The sequence below is a fragment of the Cyprinus carpio genome, chromosome A17, assembly GCF_018340385.1.
Source record: "Cyprinus carpio isolate SPL01 chromosome A17, ASM1834038v1, whole genome shotgun sequence".
Taxonomy (NCBI): Eukaryota; Metazoa; Chordata; class Actinopteri; order Cypriniformes; family Cyprinidae; genus Cyprinus; species Cyprinus carpio.
The window spans coordinates 15,649,510-15,667,650 of NC_056588.1; the positions used below are offsets into that span (position 1 = coordinate 15,649,510).

General features: G+C 34.0%; 1 protein-coding gene across 1 annotated transcript; it reads left to right on the top strand.

Annotated features, from left to right (window-relative positions):
* The first annotated feature begins 814 nt into the window (after positions 1 to 814).
* LOC109047266 (sorting nexin-9-like) lies at positions 815 to 14,934 on the top strand. The gene is made up of 18 exons (XM_042774201.1): positions 815 to 1,166; positions 3,529 to 3,615; positions 3,973 to 4,047; positions 4,729 to 4,827; positions 8,484 to 8,583; positions 10,297 to 10,441; positions 10,529 to 10,616; positions 10,777 to 10,902; positions 10,995 to 11,112; positions 11,246 to 11,376; positions 11,721 to 11,824; positions 12,357 to 12,460; positions 12,554 to 12,631; positions 12,772 to 12,848; positions 13,090 to 13,179; positions 13,504 to 13,618; positions 13,750 to 13,841; positions 13,939 to 14,934. Exons 1-18 carry the CDS (start codon positions 1,155 to 1,157, stop codon positions 13,984 to 13,986), a joined length of 1,689 nt encoding a protein of 562 aa, XP_042630135.1. The 5' UTR covers positions 815 to 1,154; the 3' UTR covers positions 13,987 to 14,934.
* The last annotated feature ends 3,207 nt before the right edge of the window (positions 14,935 to 18,141 follow it).

The window sequence follows — 18,141 nt, forward strand, 5'->3', positions numbered from 1 at the left end:
GTGTGTGTGTGTGTGTGTATGTGTGTGTGTCTCTCTCTCTCTCTCTCTCTCTGTGTGTGTGTGTGTGTGTGTGTGTGTGTGTGTGTGTGTGTGTGTGTGTGTGTGTGTGTGTGTGTGTGTGTGTGTTTTGCACTACTGTCATAGAAAACAAGCAGAAGGCAGATGACAGCTTCCTCAAAATATCAATTGCTTACATTATAAATCTCTTTATAGGAGTTATGAGCAAAAACAAACAAGTATTAATTTACTTTAATACAAATGTCAGTGCCTCTAAACATTGTATATATATATATATATATATATATATATATATATTGTGTGTGTGTATAGCCTACTCTATTCACACAACATAGGCTAAATATAAACGGTCCAAAAATCTAAAAGGAATTCAATGGCATACGACATACGTCATTGATTAAGCGCTGAATGAAAAACACTAGCTTTGGAAATGTGACTTTACCTTTAAAGACCAGTAGATGGCGATCTTACCTCATTCTTTGTTGCAGCTTATATTTTCTATTTTTTCTCACCACTATTCCTACTCTACCAGTATAGCGTGGCAGTGGCAGTAGGCTACTCCTTCCCTGAAGAAGCCATTCCCTCAACAAACCTGCTCTGACACGCCTTAGCACTATCACAATGTTTCACTGCTACAATAACATAAGGGTTTTAAATAAAATGCTTGTGTTAAATTAAAGAGCTTAATAACTAATAAAAGTAATAATCATAATACTATCAATATATAATACGTTTTACAACATTTAAATAAATGCTGAAATCCAGTGTTTCATTGCATAATGTGTCTGTTGTTTACTTGAGCTTTACTGGGCGGTGTGTGAGTTGGAGGAAGAGCGCTGCTCCAACTGCTCAAGAAGTCACACATTTTGAGGCCAATGTGCTGAAGTTTTCCGGGTCTGAGTTAGGGAAAGAGGGCGAAACGTCTGCATTTTCAACGCCCATATCTTATTATGTGGGTCAGATAACTGGATTTTATCGAGCTATGTTTTGCTAATCGAATGCGGTCAGTGCTGCATAACACAAACAAACCCGTCATTTTCGCTTCTTTTAGGGACAGAAAGGTTTGTTTTACTACGTTTTGTTTATTTTAAGAGCTCATATCGCATGTTAATGGTGATTAAATTATTGACACCACGATGGCAGTGAAGGTAAGTTTTGGCATAACACTGGGATAAACACTAATGAAATGACGCATTTGTCTCATACGAACTGTTGCACGTTGCAGACAAAGTTCATCAGTGTTACTTTAGTAATGGACTGTACTGTTAAGTAAAATTACCACCCCGATGGTTGTATTTCATACCACCGATGAAATAGGCTGTATTACAACGAGAGTTATGTCTATGAAACGAATTCTAACGAAATGTTGAGTAGTTTAGAAGGAGTTTAGTTAATAGGTCAATGTGACTTTATTTGAACTGAAGTACACTGCTGTACACTGTTTGAAAAACCAATCCTAAACGAATTCTATTGAGTCGGTTCTTCTCAATGAATCATTTGAACCGGTTTATACAATTCATTCACTGACTGACCGGTTCTCGGATCAAGAAAACATTGACACGTCCTGAATCCCTCGAATCGAATTTGATTAATGGAGTGGAAAAAAAGTTACTTTATCAGTATAATAGGTTCCAAATGAATTATGCTCTGAATCGTTGCTGCGACAAACTAAACTGAGAATTATGACACGAAACTAGAATTAATTTAGTAAGTGGTAGGCCTATGTGCACATTTTGGGACTTAATCATTCATTAATTCATTAATTTTTCTAGCATGTATACAACACCATTGAGTCACGTTAAGTTAATTATGTCACGATGTACAGGAATGGCTCAAGTTTTTTTTTTTTTTATACAACACCATTGAGTCTTTTTTTTCTTTTTTTTTTTTCTTTTTCTTTTCACGAAGTATGTGGTACATTTTCAAAACTCTTATACAAGATTCAAACTGAACACATGGTGGTTGTTTGGTTGGTTTGCTATTCTCCTTTTTGTGGTGTATACACAGTAAAAACATGAGATTATTTTGATATGTAATAAGAGCATGTTTAGACTGTAAATGATACTGTAAGCATTTTGAAAGAAGTAAGCACTTGCACTAATTCATTGAGCATTTAAATTTTAATCCTTACTACTGTGCTGCATAGCTTGCAGACTTGCTGTTTTTCTTTATAAAATGGTCTGAACTGATAGAATACTGTAGGTGACCTTTTCAGATTGAGGTTAGTTAGAGTAAATTAGTCAATGGTTATCAAGCAGTATACTGTTAAAAGACATTATAGACTTTATTTGACGCATCAATTTCATGATGTCCATATTTTTAATGGGGCCCATGCCCACCTCCTTGGCATTTCTGATGGGCTCTTGTGCACAAGTCATTGATTGGTACCTCTCGCTTGCAGTCTTTCCTGCTCTGTGTTGACACTGCAAATCGAAACACACATTTTGAAAGTATATTGTAAACACTCAGTGGTTAGATTATGTGATAAATTGTCTTTATTGTAACAAGTATTAATTGAGAATTTTAAGACTTACAAAAAAGCATGATTTGACAATAACCATAAAGATCAGTTAGATTAAATGATTAAAATAGTTAAATTGGTTACATTTATAAAAAAAAAAAAAATGAAAGCAGATGCAAATGACAAGTTGTGCTACAGTAAGTGTATTAAGGCTGTTACTTAGAGATTGTATGTATATTGCTATTATCTGTTTGGAATTAGTATTGAAAATGTATTACTGAAAAGAGTTTTGAAAAATCACTTACACTTAATTAAAATATAAAAAACTTGCGGTGTCAAAACCTAACGAGCTGCATTAGTAGGATTCGTGGGCATTATATGGAGGTTCTGAGTCATTTGGGTACCAATATACGAAAACAGTCAGCCAACTCAAAACCTACCACAAAATGCTGTAGGTAGGAACCTCATGTCACAAAAAGACAAGCTATTTGGGACGCCTGTGTCCACCTTGTTGCTGTGAACAGGAACATGGTGCATCCTGTCAGGAACAGAACCCAAGGGAACATGTCATCCCATGTACAATGATTTGTCAGCATTATCATATAAGTAAGCACATCGTTTTGATAGAGATAAACACTCAACATGTTTACATGTTGGCTGTGTTGTGTGATGGTCGGTCATGCAGATGAGCCCTCATATGCGGAAATGAGGCTATAAAATCTTCCAGCATATAGCTTTTTTAAACATTGCTGTTTAAAAAAAAAAAAGTGTTTCATCATAATATTCTCATTTGGGACCTGTGTGCATTCATTAGCAAAAATGGAAATGTGTTTATATTATTCTTGGAGTTGATGTGGAATCACTTACAAGCTTAGCTTTATGTTTTTAATGTGATATATTGTTACACATGTAACATCTACAGACATAATTAGATTGAAGTGTTTTAGTCTTTTTCAGTATCAAAAACAGAGGTGAAAGTTTTAGCCATGCCATACTGAAATATTCATGCAGTTACTGTTCTGTGTTACCCATGTGTTTGATGTGTTCAGGCTCAGGTATTATATGACTTTACTGCTGAGCCTGGCAACAATGAGCTGACTGTTAAAGAAGGTGAAATACTCACGGTCACTAACCAGGTGAGGATATCCTAAGCTACAGCACTGTTTCAAGACAGGCACTTGGCGATAGACAAAGAAAACATTATATATGCACTACCTTTCAAAAGTTTGGTTCGGTAAGATTTTTCATTAGGAGTTTATTTTTTTTTCTTTTTATTTTTTAAAGAAATTAACACATTTATTCAGCTATAATGCATTAAATTGATCTAAAGTGACTAATGAGTATTATGTTGTTATATTATTGTTTATTGTGTAGCAAATCAGCATATTAGAATGATTTCTGAAGGATCATGTGATGCTGAATTCAGCTAGGCCATCACAGAAACAATTGACATTTTAAATGAAAAGTATTCTCTGTTGCTTTGTTTTATGTAGAATGTAGGTGGTGGCTGGGTAGAGGCTCAGAATTCCAGAGGAACTGTAGGCCTGGTGCCCGAGGACTATATTGAGGTAAAGACCATCCTAATTATCAGCTTTGTTTTCGATCTCACTTCTTTGTACAGAGCATTGGATGAAATTAGAAAATTGTGTGGGATTATTTTTAGTACCATAGAGAGGGGAAGGACAAAATGAAAGCAAACTTTATCTACTGTCTATCTAGACCACATCAGTGTGCAGAGTGTTATTCCATTTGCTGAGCTGATTTACTAAAACCAGTATTTTTCTGATTTTCTTGTGTTTTTCTAGTAGTATCACATCATTGAAATCAAGAGAAATCATTAAATGCGTGTGTGTTTTCTGAGCTGTAGTCTAATTAGAAGATATAAAATGTTACTGATTAAAGGTTTAATTACGTATTTGGCTTACTTTTATTACAGATGCAGAATATTCCCACATGTTCTGTGCAGCATGTCTATCTTTGTACCCTAATTACCAAGATGTTTAACATATTCCCAGTGTGGCCTTCATGTAAATATACAGTCAGCATGCCTCAGGCGTAATGACATTTGAATGATTTCTTGTTATTGATTCATATGGAGGGAATATTTTGAGTTATGTACTGTATGCATGGACTGTAAAAGGCACGGACAGGATTTGACAAAAAATATACATTATTTCAGAGTTTAATTTTTTACATACCAGGTTGCGTTTTTCATGAATATTTTTATTTATATATTTTTATGTTGGCAGATCAACCCTGGTTCCACACAAGCATCAAGTAACACACAAGCCACACAGCACATTGATGCTCACAATCAAGGTTACACCAGCAGTTCAGAAAACTCTCAGGTACCACATCAACTAAACCATCTGTTTTACTCTTTGTTCATAATCTTATTTGAAGAAGTTGTGGTGAGCATGTGCTGTAGGAAGTTCTACCTCAGATGTTTGAAATGTTCCACACTTCTTCAAATGAAATGTAAAGCAGGTCTCAGTAAAAATAAGTAGCCACAACCAAGAAAAATCCCACTATTCAAATATCAGTTTTGCTTCCTCATTTTCACAACCAACTTTTACTAGAAATCCATTCTCATAATGAGAATTCTTGTGAGCATAACATGCACAAAGGTCCTATGTGTCATTTGCAGTTGAAATCCATTTCCTGTGAAAGCAGGAGAATGACAGTAAATGGGCCTCATTATGGCTTGGGACATTAGGCACGAGGACCCGTCTCTCCCTCTCTCTTTGTGTCTCTTGTACTCTCTACCGCTCTTTCTCTTAGAAGGTTGTCAGATGTCCACACTTTGTGATGTGCACAGCGTCATTGTGCATGCAATAATATTTAAATGTGAAGCAGTGTGCAGATAGATGAGAAGAGAAATCTGTCTCACCATTAAACTTGGATCAGGCTCACCATCTTTTAAGGACAGAATCAAATTTTAGGAAGAATAAAATCAGGACAATGCCTAATAATGGATTTGTTTTTGTTTTTTAACCAATGAAATATATGCTAGAATGAATATCTTTTTACTTGGGGGTGAATTGGATTGTAAAGGAAAAGTTAAAATAGTATAAAATGTTTAGCATTTTTGGTTGTCATGATATTTCCATTCTTCCATTTGTGTTATTTCATAGTTTTGTATCATTATAAAAAGTGCAAAGTAATATTAAGAAAAAATGATTAAATGTGTCTAAACTAGACTGGTACTGGTCATGGATTCAGTTTTTTTTTTTCCCCCGTTAATTGTTCTTGCTATAATTTGTGGTTCTTGTGTGATTTATACAGATACTTAAAGGGATACTCCACCCCAAAATGAAAATTTTGTCATTAATCACTTACCCCCATGTCGTTCCAAACCCGTAAAAGCTCCCTTTGTCTTCAGAACAAAATTTAACATATAAAAACCGGGAGGCCTGTGACTGTCCCATAGACTGCCAAGTAAATAACACTGTCAAGGTCCATAAAAGGTATGAAAGTCGCCGTCATAAAACTCCATCTGCCATCTGGGTTATATGAAGCGACGGGAACACTTTTTGTAAGCGAAGAAAACATAAATAACGACTTTATTCAACAATTCCTTTGTCAACGGTCTCCTCTGTGTCTCTCCATATCAGCGTATGCTCTTCTGTATCATCCGTGCCACAAGGATGCACTGTTTCTACGTGTATTTATCTTTGATTTGAAAGAAAACAGCGCATCCTTGTGGCGTGGGTGATACAGAAGAGCATACACAGCATACGGTGAAATGAAGAGACACAGAGGAGACTGCTGACAAATGAATATTGAATAAAGTCATTATTTTTGTTTTCTTTGCTGACAAAAAGTGTTCCCGTCGCTTGTTATAACCCAGATTTCACGTCTGATGGCAGATGGACTATTCTGACTACAACTTTCATACTTTTTATGGACCTTGACACTGTTATTTACTTGGCAGTCTATGGGACAGTATCAAGCCTCTCGGTTTTCATCCAAAATATCTTTAATTGTGTTCAAAAGACTAATGGAGCTTTTACGGGTTTTGAACGACATGGAGGTAAGTGATTAATGACAAAATTTTCATTTTGGGGTGGAGTATCCCTTTAAATTAAAATTCAATTTTGCAATTAAATTCAATTTACTAATTGAATATACTCAACAAGGTAGTCCGGCCGTAGATGTTACTCATTGGATAGCCATATACTGAATTGACCTCCATGAGTTGAAGCTGGTCAAGAGGACAGGAACATTTGCAAAAAAACTGAGCAAATGGTACAAGTGGTGAAAAGATGTATCTAATGACTTAACGTTTCCATCAACCTTCAGTGACTCGGTGACATTTAGAGTGATCCACAACACCAAAGTACTAATAACGATAAACACATGAGTAATGTTGTGCTCAGGGAAAATTGGTATAGTGGTCTTATTTGGTGAGGCTAGGAAGCGAGACAAATGGTTTTGCGTGGCTGGGAGCTAGTCTTTAGCAGCATCAAGGTCATGTCTATTGATGGAATTGACCATTAAGTCTTAGACTAATGGACAGAGACGGACTCAAGGGCCTTTTAGTTCTTAAAACACATCCAGGCCTTTTGTTGCAGATTTGAGAGAACTTTATTTTTATACCATATATTCAATTCATTTGTGACCATCAGCCATTTAAGAATAGAAACTCATAAATTGTTGTCATTGACTTTTTCCATTATGAGTAAACATTAATGGTTTCTCCAAATGTTTTCTACGCTTTGAGAATCTCAATTAAGTAAGGTTATTTGTACTTCTTTTTAGTTATGCGATTCATGGTTTGTGAAGTAACCTCTAATATGGCAGGTTGATTCTCATTATTGCGGTTTTACACTCCCTAGTAAAAAAGTAATATATTTAAAATGTATTTATTTCATACTAAGTATAGTTCAGATCTATTAACATATTTACTTACATATCACTTGAGACTTAATGATATAATTTTATTTGGAGTACTACTTGTGCACAATACACATTTCTTAATATTATGCCTTAAGTGTGTTTTAATATCAATATTGTATGATTTTTTTAATAATTTTGTTCTTTAAATGCAAGATATTTAAAGTGTACCTAAAGTATACTTGTAATAGTTCCTTAAGCAATCAAATAAACTTCAGTATATCTTTAGTTGGACCTCGGCACAACTTCCGCACAATTAAAGTACATAAAAATTAGTTGATCCAATTAAGCAGACTTTAAGAATACCAGTTTAGTATATTAAAAAAAGTACAATTGCAGGGTATTTTTATTAAGTACATTAATATGTAAATGAATTTTAGCATGAAATAAAAGTATTTCAAATACATTTTAGGATTTTTTTTTTTTCCACTAAGGTTGTTAATTCAAAAAATGTTTCTAATTTGTTCCATGTCATGTGCTTATGCTGAGTGTAATTGTCTTGCTTTAAGCAGATGATAAATTAAAATGGAATATGCGTTATTAGCAACAGTTGTTGCAGTGACTAATTAAGGAGCATCTTGAATAGATCTTTAGTTTACAGGAATGTCTAAGTACTGAAATATCACTGCTGCATTGGTTTTAGGTGACATTGGCCAAATCTGTTTTGTATGTTATATTTCAGACATGGTGTCATGGGGTTAATGGAGACACACAAGCAAATATTATGTGAGAATTTGAATATGAACAAGGCAGCTTTATTTTGGTTATGTAGCCATCCCATCAAGAGTGAATCTCTGTAATATAGTTGTGATATATGAATGATATTGATGGAGCCTAAAAAATGAAGTCGGTGGAAGGAAGAACCTAATGTTCCTTAAATTGTAGTGAATTTGGTTATTCATCATTTGAGGAGACACTTGAACAGTTCCAGCACAGCTATCGGTAGGAGATTGTGGGAAAGAGCTGATAGAATCCAGACTCAAAATAACAACCTGTATACCAGCAACTTCACTACCTACAAAATGGCAAATCAAATGTATTAAGGGTCAGAATGGATTGTAGATTTGTTTAAAAGAATGATTTAATGTTGTATTTTATGTGCATGTAGGCAGTTAATGGGAATGAGCCTTGGAGTGCCACAGCATGGTCCAACAACAACCCTGTGAACAACTGGAACCAAGCTGAACAGGAACCCGTAGGCAATAATGGTAAGTGGAGATCATTTACAGTACAACCTCCATGAAACATTTGATTATCTGTCTATAATTATCTATACTTCCGTTCAAAAGTTTGGTGTCAATATGTATTTTTATTTAAAGAAAAGGGTGCTTTCACACTTGGTTTGATTGCATGTCCTGATGCAGGATTTATTTGATCTTTCCTCCTCCTGCCCCCACTGGATTGTGTTTAGTGTACGTTTGCATCATCAGAGTGCCAGCTGTATTATGGGTAACAACTAGATGCAGGAGAAGATGGTGAAATGGATTGATACCATGGCTTGCTTGGTACTTTTGGATTTTTTGGTTAAATTTTTTGTTTGTTTTTTTTGGATTTTTAATGTTTTGTTTCACAAGTATGAAGGATTCGAATGAAATTCTTAATTTCTCACTGCTTACAGTGCCGCAGTTCACATTATCAAAACAAACCTTACATCAAACGAACCCAGGTGTTTGAGTGCTGTGAAAGGAAGCATTACGTTTATCAAAACTGTCATTAAAGACAAATAAATATAATTCTAGACTTCAGTGACCCCGTAGACTAGAGGATAACCCTTATGGGGGATGTTGGATAAATGCTATATTTTTTGAACTTTCTATTCATCAACGAATCCTGAAAAAAAAGTGGTATAATTTCCACAAAAATATTAAGCAGCACAACTGTTTTTAGCATTCATAATAATAAGAAATGTTTTTTTAAACACTCAGCATATTAGAATGATTTCTAAAGGATCATGCAAACACTGAAACCTGGTGTAATGGCTGCGGAAAATACAGCTTTGTTATTCACAAAAAAAATTACATTTCAAAATGCATTATAATAGAAAACGGTTCAATTGTAATAATATTGCACAATTTTTAATGGTAGCCATAAAACCAAGCTCAAGTTTAAGCTCCTCCTGTGTGAAAGTGTATAGTTACGTATTTGTTATTAGGGCACATGTACATTCTGGAACAGAAGGAGCTCCTCAGCGATGTTGCTGCTTTACTGTCTACAACATTACGTCATGTTGTTTGTGTTATCAGCTTTGTTATGAAGACTTTGAACTTTCTCTTTCAGCACACCATAGATAAAGTCATAAATAAGCCCTTTATGTACTTTAGGTAGCCAAGTACTGTATGTGGAAGTAAGTGGATAATTTCAGTGGTAAGGTATAGTCATCACTACAGTTGTCTTTGTTGTCTTTGCCTGTTACACAGCAGGGTTGTTCTGCTTCGCACATTTGGTATATATACAATCGGATGTATACCATAATGGTTTATATACATTGGCACAAGGAAGCAGAACCTATTCTGGCCCTTCCATTTGCTTTCCAGTATGAATACTCTTGTGAAAAAGAAGTACACTTTAGCATACACATTTAAAAATTGTGTATTATGGAAATAATATATATCTTAATATGTCATTTCATGATAGCTTTTATAGTCTTTTTTTGAAAATGGTTAAAATGCACTGCTGAATCTTCTGAATCAGGATCTTGGAATGCAAAGGTTCTCTAGTATGGCCTCCTTGTATAAGTAGGAAATATTAATGTAAGTAGGAAAAAGGATGTTAGTTATGTTAATACTTTTGAAAAAATTAAATGCATTTCTGTATGATGTGTAAAAATTGTTTCAGGATTTTGATATACACCGAAGTTTAGTTTTTCAGTCTGTTATTCTGTTACTCTCTGTGATGGTGATTGTTGTGTCACATGACTGTAGGTTCTGTGTATTCCTTCGATGAGGAATGGGACGATGATTCCGATGATGGAAAGTCGACAGGCGGCTATGGAGGCTCACAGGTGGAAGAGGGCGGAACGATGCAACGGGCTGGGGGTCACTCTACTATGAAATTATCCCTCAACAAGTAACTTTTTACTTTTGATAACTACCAATATTAATATTTCATTAATTAAATAAACTTTACAAATGCCAATCCCATCTTTTCCCATAGGTTTCCAGGGTTCTCTAAGACTCCAAATCCAGAAGTGTATCTGCTTACAAAGCACATAGCTAAAGGAGATGAAAGACTCCCAATTTATGTAAGCTATTTGACTTCGTCATGTGATTTGATCCCATGCCTGAAGATTGATTAGATAGTTAGATAGTTCTTCTGGATAAAAGAATAATCAAACAGTCTTGGGTTTGTTTTAAGTGCTATGGTGAATGGATACATTAACAGGAGGAATGTTTATTTTGCAGACGGGCGAGGTGGGTCCAGTATGGTTGTATCCACAAACACAGTTAGATTGTGTAGTGGCTGATCCCAAAAAGGGGTCAAAAATGTACGGCCTGAAGAGCTACATTGAATACCAGGTCACACCTAATGTAAGTTCCTTTGAAGCACCTACTTAATAATAATATTGACTCACTTTAATTCTTTTGCTAACAAGTCTTGGTATTTTTTTATTTTTTTTCAGACTACAAACAGACCGGTCAATCACAGATACAAACACTTTGACTGGTTATATGAGAGGCTCGTGGAGAAGTTTGCCTGTGCTCTGCCAATCCCATGTCTACCTGACAAACAAGTTACAGGTGAATAAAGCAAAAGAGTAATAGTGGTTAGAAAAGCTTCTTGCACCACCTTGCCATTTTGTTCTTTTCATAATCACCAAAAAAGTTTTTTGGCTGGTAAACTTCCTAGCATCTGTCTTCTGTTTCTCTTTAGGCCGGTTTGAAGAGGAATTTATCAAAATGCGCATGGAACGCCTGCAGGGTTGGATGTCCCGCATGTGCCGACATCCAGTGATCTCAAACAGTGAAGTTTTCCAGCTCTTCCTTAACTACAGAGATGAGAAGGTGTGTTTGTTAAAATATGTATATTAGTAATAGACATGTACTTTAGTTTAATATACTGGTGTAAATATATATTTTTTTTTCATATATATATATATATATATATATATATATATATATATATATATATATATATATATATATATATATATATATATATATATAAACATATATAAACAGTTGAAGAGCTCTTCTGTACTTTAGTTTAATATACTGGTGTAAATGCATAGTCAAAGAATGAGAAGTGTTTTACAGTGTAATATATTAACTTTGACTAGTGAATAGTTAAGTTCAGCATAGCAGTTCGGGAGTCTTGTAAGTTATGTTTTATTTGTTGTTTCTACTAGGAGTGGAAACTAGGGAAGCGGAGAGCAGAAAAAGATGAAATAGTGGGAGTGAAAATCTTCTCCAACATAGATCCAGAGCTCCCAGAGTTAGATCCAGCTCAAGTGTGAGACTATATTTAACTCCTTTGATTACTTTATCCTAAAATTAATTCAATAATTTTTTTTTCATATTTTTAATTTGATAAAATTATTGTCTATTATTTATATAATATTTTAACATTAATAATAATTTAAAATTGTTGTAAAAATAACAAATTATGATTAATTATAAATAAATATATACTGCCATTCAAACGTATGAGGTAAGTAAGATTTTTCTTTTTAAAAAAGTAATGATATGTTTATTCAGAATTAAATTGGTCAAAAGTGACAGTAAAGACTATTATGTTGTATTAATAAAAATATATATATGTAAAAAAAATGCTGCTCTTTTGACCTTTCTAATTATCTGAAGAAATTTTTTTTATGTATAAAAAATGCTGCTCTTTTGACCTTTCTAATTATATGTATTATATTATTTTATATTTTTTTATATTATATTATATTATATTATATTATATTATATTATATTATATTATATTATATTATATTATATTATATTTAATAAAACAATTGTCTTATATGATGTGATTTTAGGGAGCAGAAATATGAAATGTACAGCCAGTTTACTAGATCTATGGACAACAGTGTTAAAGAACTACTGGCTGTTGGGCATCTTCACTGGAAGAGATGTACTGGCCGTGAGTTCACATACTAGATTTTCTCATTGCCACAGTACTGTTACCATCTTGAGATTTGTCCATAGTAAAAATTTTCTGCTTTTAAACCAACAGCATTACAAAAGGAGTATCGGCAGATTGGAAAAGCATTTCAGAACCTTTCATCAGTTTTCAACACTAGTGCATACCCAAGTAGGAAACTGGAAAACTTTCAAATGCCCTCATAGACATGTTCTCAGCTTAAATATTACATTTACAAATATTTTTGATTACCTAATGATTATCTAATCATGTTTTGATGATGTGTTTTTTTTTTTGTACCTTATTTTAAGGGGAATCAACTCTGACGGAAGCATTGACTGCAACAGGAAAAACGTATGAGGAAATAGCAGAAATTGTTGCAGAACAGGTATCAGAAGTACAGTATTTCCTCAAATAAATACTTCAACAAACCGTTCAGTCCTTGAACTTCTACCAGTGCCATTCACTCATCATTAGCAAGTTTCCTCACATCCTGTGCTGCTATTTTCACAGTTTGATAGAATTGTAACCACAAGGCTACCCAGTGATAGCAACATCTATGATTGCTGTATTTAGCATTGTCCACAAGTTTAAGCTTTTGTTTCAATAAGATAAACCTTGTCTCTCAGCCAAAAAAAGATCTACACTTCCTGATGGAAACAAACCTTGAATACAAGGGACTACTGGGCTGCTTCCCTGACACAATAACAGTTCACAAGGTATAAACCGCTCACCTTTTACGTTTTTACATTTAGTGTTTTACTGTTTGTTTTATTTAAATGAAAAAGTAATGTATGTAGTAAATGTATGTATGTGTATGTGTATATATACTGTATATATATATATATATATATAGAGAGAGAGAGAGAGAGAGAGAGAGAGAGAGAGAGAGAGAGAGAGAGAGAGAGAGAGAGAGAGAGAGAGAGAGAGAGAGAGAGAGAGAGAGAGAGAGAGAGAGAGAGAGAGAGAGAGAGAGAGAGTGTGTGTGTGTGATGTATATATATATTTTTAATTAGTGTTTAAGCAATTTGTTTTTTCCGCAGGCTGCCATTGATAAAGTAAAAGAGGCTGATCATTTGGTGGTGATGAATAAGATTAGCCAACAAGATAAACTCATCATGGAAAAGAACCTCAGCACCATGTCTTATGCATTGCAGGGTATGTTAGTAAAGTGTTGTCTATCAGTGAAAGACCCTTTGTCAAAGTGATCTTTTATATGTGCACCTGTGTGCTTAATTGTAGTGTTTGTCACACACATGTAATCTTAGACTTGCCATCTGTTTCTCTAGCCGAGATGAATCACTTCCATAGCAACCGTATCTATGACTACAACAGACTCATGCAGTTCTACCTGGAGGAACAGGTGAAATTCTATGAAACGGTGAGTGATGGGATACCAGTTTGTACGGACACCATAAACATTGAATACGTAATGCAACATACTATATGTAACATTCTTGTTTGTTCTTTTTGGATAGATTGCTGAAAAGCTGAAGAAAACGCTTGGTCAGTATACCACCATGTGAGGGCTCGCTCTGAACGTCAATACTCATCAAACTGTGTCAGTTCTGTGGAATTTTAAAAAAGACTGCTGCTTTTGCTTTTTATAACATTAATTCACAATTAACAATCTTGTTTCCATAAAATTCTGTATTGCTGCATTGTGTCATATATAAAATATAGGTTATAAGGGAACACACAATTTTTGATGTGCAAATCATCATTTACCAAATATCTTGTTCAAAGAAACAGGTGAAATACAAATCTTAACTGTAAGTTAATGTAACACTTCCCGACATTAAAAGAATAGTTTATGCAAAAATGCTTAAACTTTGCTCACCCTCAGACCACCCAAGATATAGGTGAGTTTGTTTCTTCATCGGAACAGATTTGGAGAAATTTAGCATTAAAGTATATCACTTGCTTTTACTTCACAAAATGTTAATTGATGAACTGGAGTGATGTGGATGCTGAATTATGAGGACTCTTATTCTGACGGCACCCATTCACTACACAGGGAATCCATTGGAGGACAAGTGATATAATGCTAAATTTCTCAAAATCTGTTCCACTAAAGAAACAAACTCATCTACCGTACATCTTGGATATCCTGACGGTGAGTACATTTTTAGCAAATTTTTCATTTATGAGTGAACTACTCCTTAATTTTCTCTATGTAAATTGAGGTCTCTCAGGGACGCGTTCGCTTAGACTGGGCCATCTAAACCAAATGAGTTTATTAACATCTTAAATTGTCTGACATGATTTTATTTTCTTGTAGTATGTGAAATTAAATATGACAGATGTTTAGTGGTATGTATTGGATGAAAGCAATAAGGACATTGTCTTTTACCTGTGGTAAAATGTTCTATGCAAAACAAAACTAAAAATGTCTCATTGTTACACTCAGTGTATAAAATGTGTTTTTAACTAGCCATCCAGTGTGTAATAAATTTTTCTTTATAACTTTCCAAGTCTGTGAGGAGAGTTGTGATGGCCATGAATGCTCTGCATTTTTTGGCCTTGTGTCAAAATTGGTTTTGCAGTTCTATTAAGAGCACAAAAATGTCCTTTTTGAGAAAATGGTAGAATTATCCAGTATTTATGCTAGCTCAGGGTTAGCTTTCTTTGAAAGAGGAAACAAATCTTTGGCCTTAGAAATTAAGATGAGGAAATGAGCTTGATGACCTCATTGTGTGTGAGAGTTCATGTGAGCGTGACCTCAAACAAAGAAACATTTTCTCCTCCAAAACTATATCCTTCCCTTAAACATAAGGCAGCTTCAGTTTTGACTTTTTCCATGTTTTGACCATAAGGAGTCCCTTACTTTGTCTGGGACTTTGTAATGCAAACAATCATCAAATTATGTGATACCCCTCAAAACCTCTTTTATTCCAGTGCCACGTTCATTTGCTGGTCCGTTCCACCCTTCCTGTTAGTGTGTGATAGGCACAAAGAGTCTTTATGGATGGTGCAGATATGTTTATCTCATGGTAAAGTAGTCTGAAGCTTAAAGCAGAGAGGTAGAACTTGGAAAGATAACATAGCAGGACATTTGTCAAAAACTAAGACATTTTTATACATTCTCAAAGTAGTTACAAAATGTAAACAATGTTGTGAAACATACATTTAGGCATTAAAAGGCTGTACATTTGGGGATTATCTGAGCACCCGTTGCCTCTAAATTACACAGAATTACTGAGGCTTAAACAGCAAACATATTTGCATGTGCCATGTGTGGAAGGATATCTATTAATAGAGCTTTCTCAAATGTTCTCATGAAATACAGAGACTGGCTGCAACAAACCCTGGCTGCAAATATAGATGTATAGATATATATACAGTGTGTGTGTGTGTGTATATATATGTGTGTGTGTGTGTGTGTGTGTGTGTGTGTGTGTATGTGTGTGTGTGTGTGTGTGTGTGTGTGTGTGTGTGTGTGTGTGTGTGTGTGTGTATATATGTATATATATATATATATAATATATATAAAATATAGGCCCCCTTGGTAAATATGATCAAAAAAGGCTGTGAAAATTCATCTGCATTGTTAATCCTTTTGGTCTTTTATTTAAAAAATTCACAAAAATGTATCCTTTCATTGGATAATAAGAATTTAAAATGGAGGGGAAATATTATTATGAAATAAATGTTTTTTCTCAAATACTTGTTGGTCACAATTATTGGCACCCCTATAAATTCTTATGAGTAAAATATCTTATATTTTATAAGTATATTCCCATTCATATTCACAATTTTGAACACTCCAGCATGATTATAAACATGAAATCATCCAGCTCTGGCTTCCTGTTTCACAGAAATATAAAGAGGAGGAAAAACAAAGCCCAAATTCCCTTAATCATCCATCACAATGAGAAAAACCAAAGAATCAGGGCAATAATTAAGAATTAACAAAAAACCAACAGAAAATGTTACAAAACTGCCTGGAAGAGGACGTGTGTCTATATCGTCCTAATCTGCGGAGATGGGGAGAGTTTGAGTAGCTAAAGACTCTCCAAGGACCACAGCTGGAGAATTGCAGAAAATAGTTGAGTCTCTGGTTCAGAAATCCTTTTAAAAAAACTGTCAAACAGAACCTACATCAACACGTTGTTTGGGAGGGTTACAAGAAAAATTTTCCTAGCTCATTCAAAAACAAACTAAAGCATATTCAGTTATCAGCCATGACTGGAACTTTAAATGGGAATGGCTTCTATGATCAGATGAAACTAAGAAATGAGCTTTTTAGCAGCAAACACTTAAGATGGGTTTGGTGAACACAGAGGGAAAAAGTACCCCATGTGTACAATGTAATATACTGCTGTATTTTTGATGTTGTGGGCCTATATTTCTGCTGGAGGTCCTGGACATCTTGTTTAGATACATGGCATCATGGATTCTATCAAATACCAACAGATAAAAAAAAATCAGTAAGTGACTGACTCTGTTAGAAAAATTATAATGGGCCATGTATGGATCTTCCAACCGTACAATAACCCAAACACAAACCTCAAAAACAACAAATGGGTCACTGAGCTCAAAACCAAGCTTCTGCTATAGCCATTCCAGTCCTTTGACCTGAACCCTACGGAACATGAGAGGAGTGAACTGAAGAGGAGAAGCACCAACATGGAGCTGGGAATCTAAAGGGTCTGGAGAGATTCTGGATGAAGGAATGGTCTCTGATCTCTTGTCAGGTGTTCTCTAACCTCACCAGGCATTATAGGAGAAAATTTAGACCTGTTAAACTGGCAAAAGGAGGTTTAAAAAAGTATTGAATAAAAGGGGGCCATTAATTGTGGCCAATGAGTATTAGAGAAAAACATTTATTTCATAATGATATTTCCCCCCATTTTAAATTCTTATTATCCAATGAAAGGATACATTTTTGTGATTTTTTTAAAATAAAAAAAAACAAAAGGATTAACATTGCAGATGAATTTTCACAGCCTTTTTTGATCATATTTACCAAGGGGGCCAGTATTTTTTGGCCACGACTGTATATATATATATATATATATATATATATATATATATATATATATATATATATATATATATTTATATATATATATATATATATATATAATTTTTTTCATTATTTCTTTAATTGAGAATACCCTTACAATTATTATTATTATTTTAAATAATCAAGGTTGGTTTAATCCTTTTAAATATTAAGTCATTTAAATCAAGTCATTAAAAAATTCTAATATTAAGAATCAATTTCATTTCATTTAAAAAAATAGAATAAAATCATAATGAATTAAAAAGGTTTTCTGAAAGTAGTTCACCCAAAATGAAAAAATCTGCCATCATTTACTCCATTTCCACTTGTTCCAAACCTGTATGTGTGGTTTTTTATATATATATTTTGAAGAATGTTGGTAACCAAACAATTTCACGGTAGCCACTGACTAATATTTAATATAGTACAGAAAATACTATAGAAGTCGATGGCTACTATCAACTGTTTGATTACCAACATTCTTCAAAGTGTCTTTTTTTGAAGAACACCTCTGAATATTTCTAGCCAATGAAGTGTAACAGTAACATCAATTAACATAAACAAAGTATATGTATCAATTATATTAAGTTATGAATTATTTCTATTTAATTAATAACGATTATCCAAATCAAATACAATTGTTTTTGTACATGTTAAAAGTTATCCATTAAAA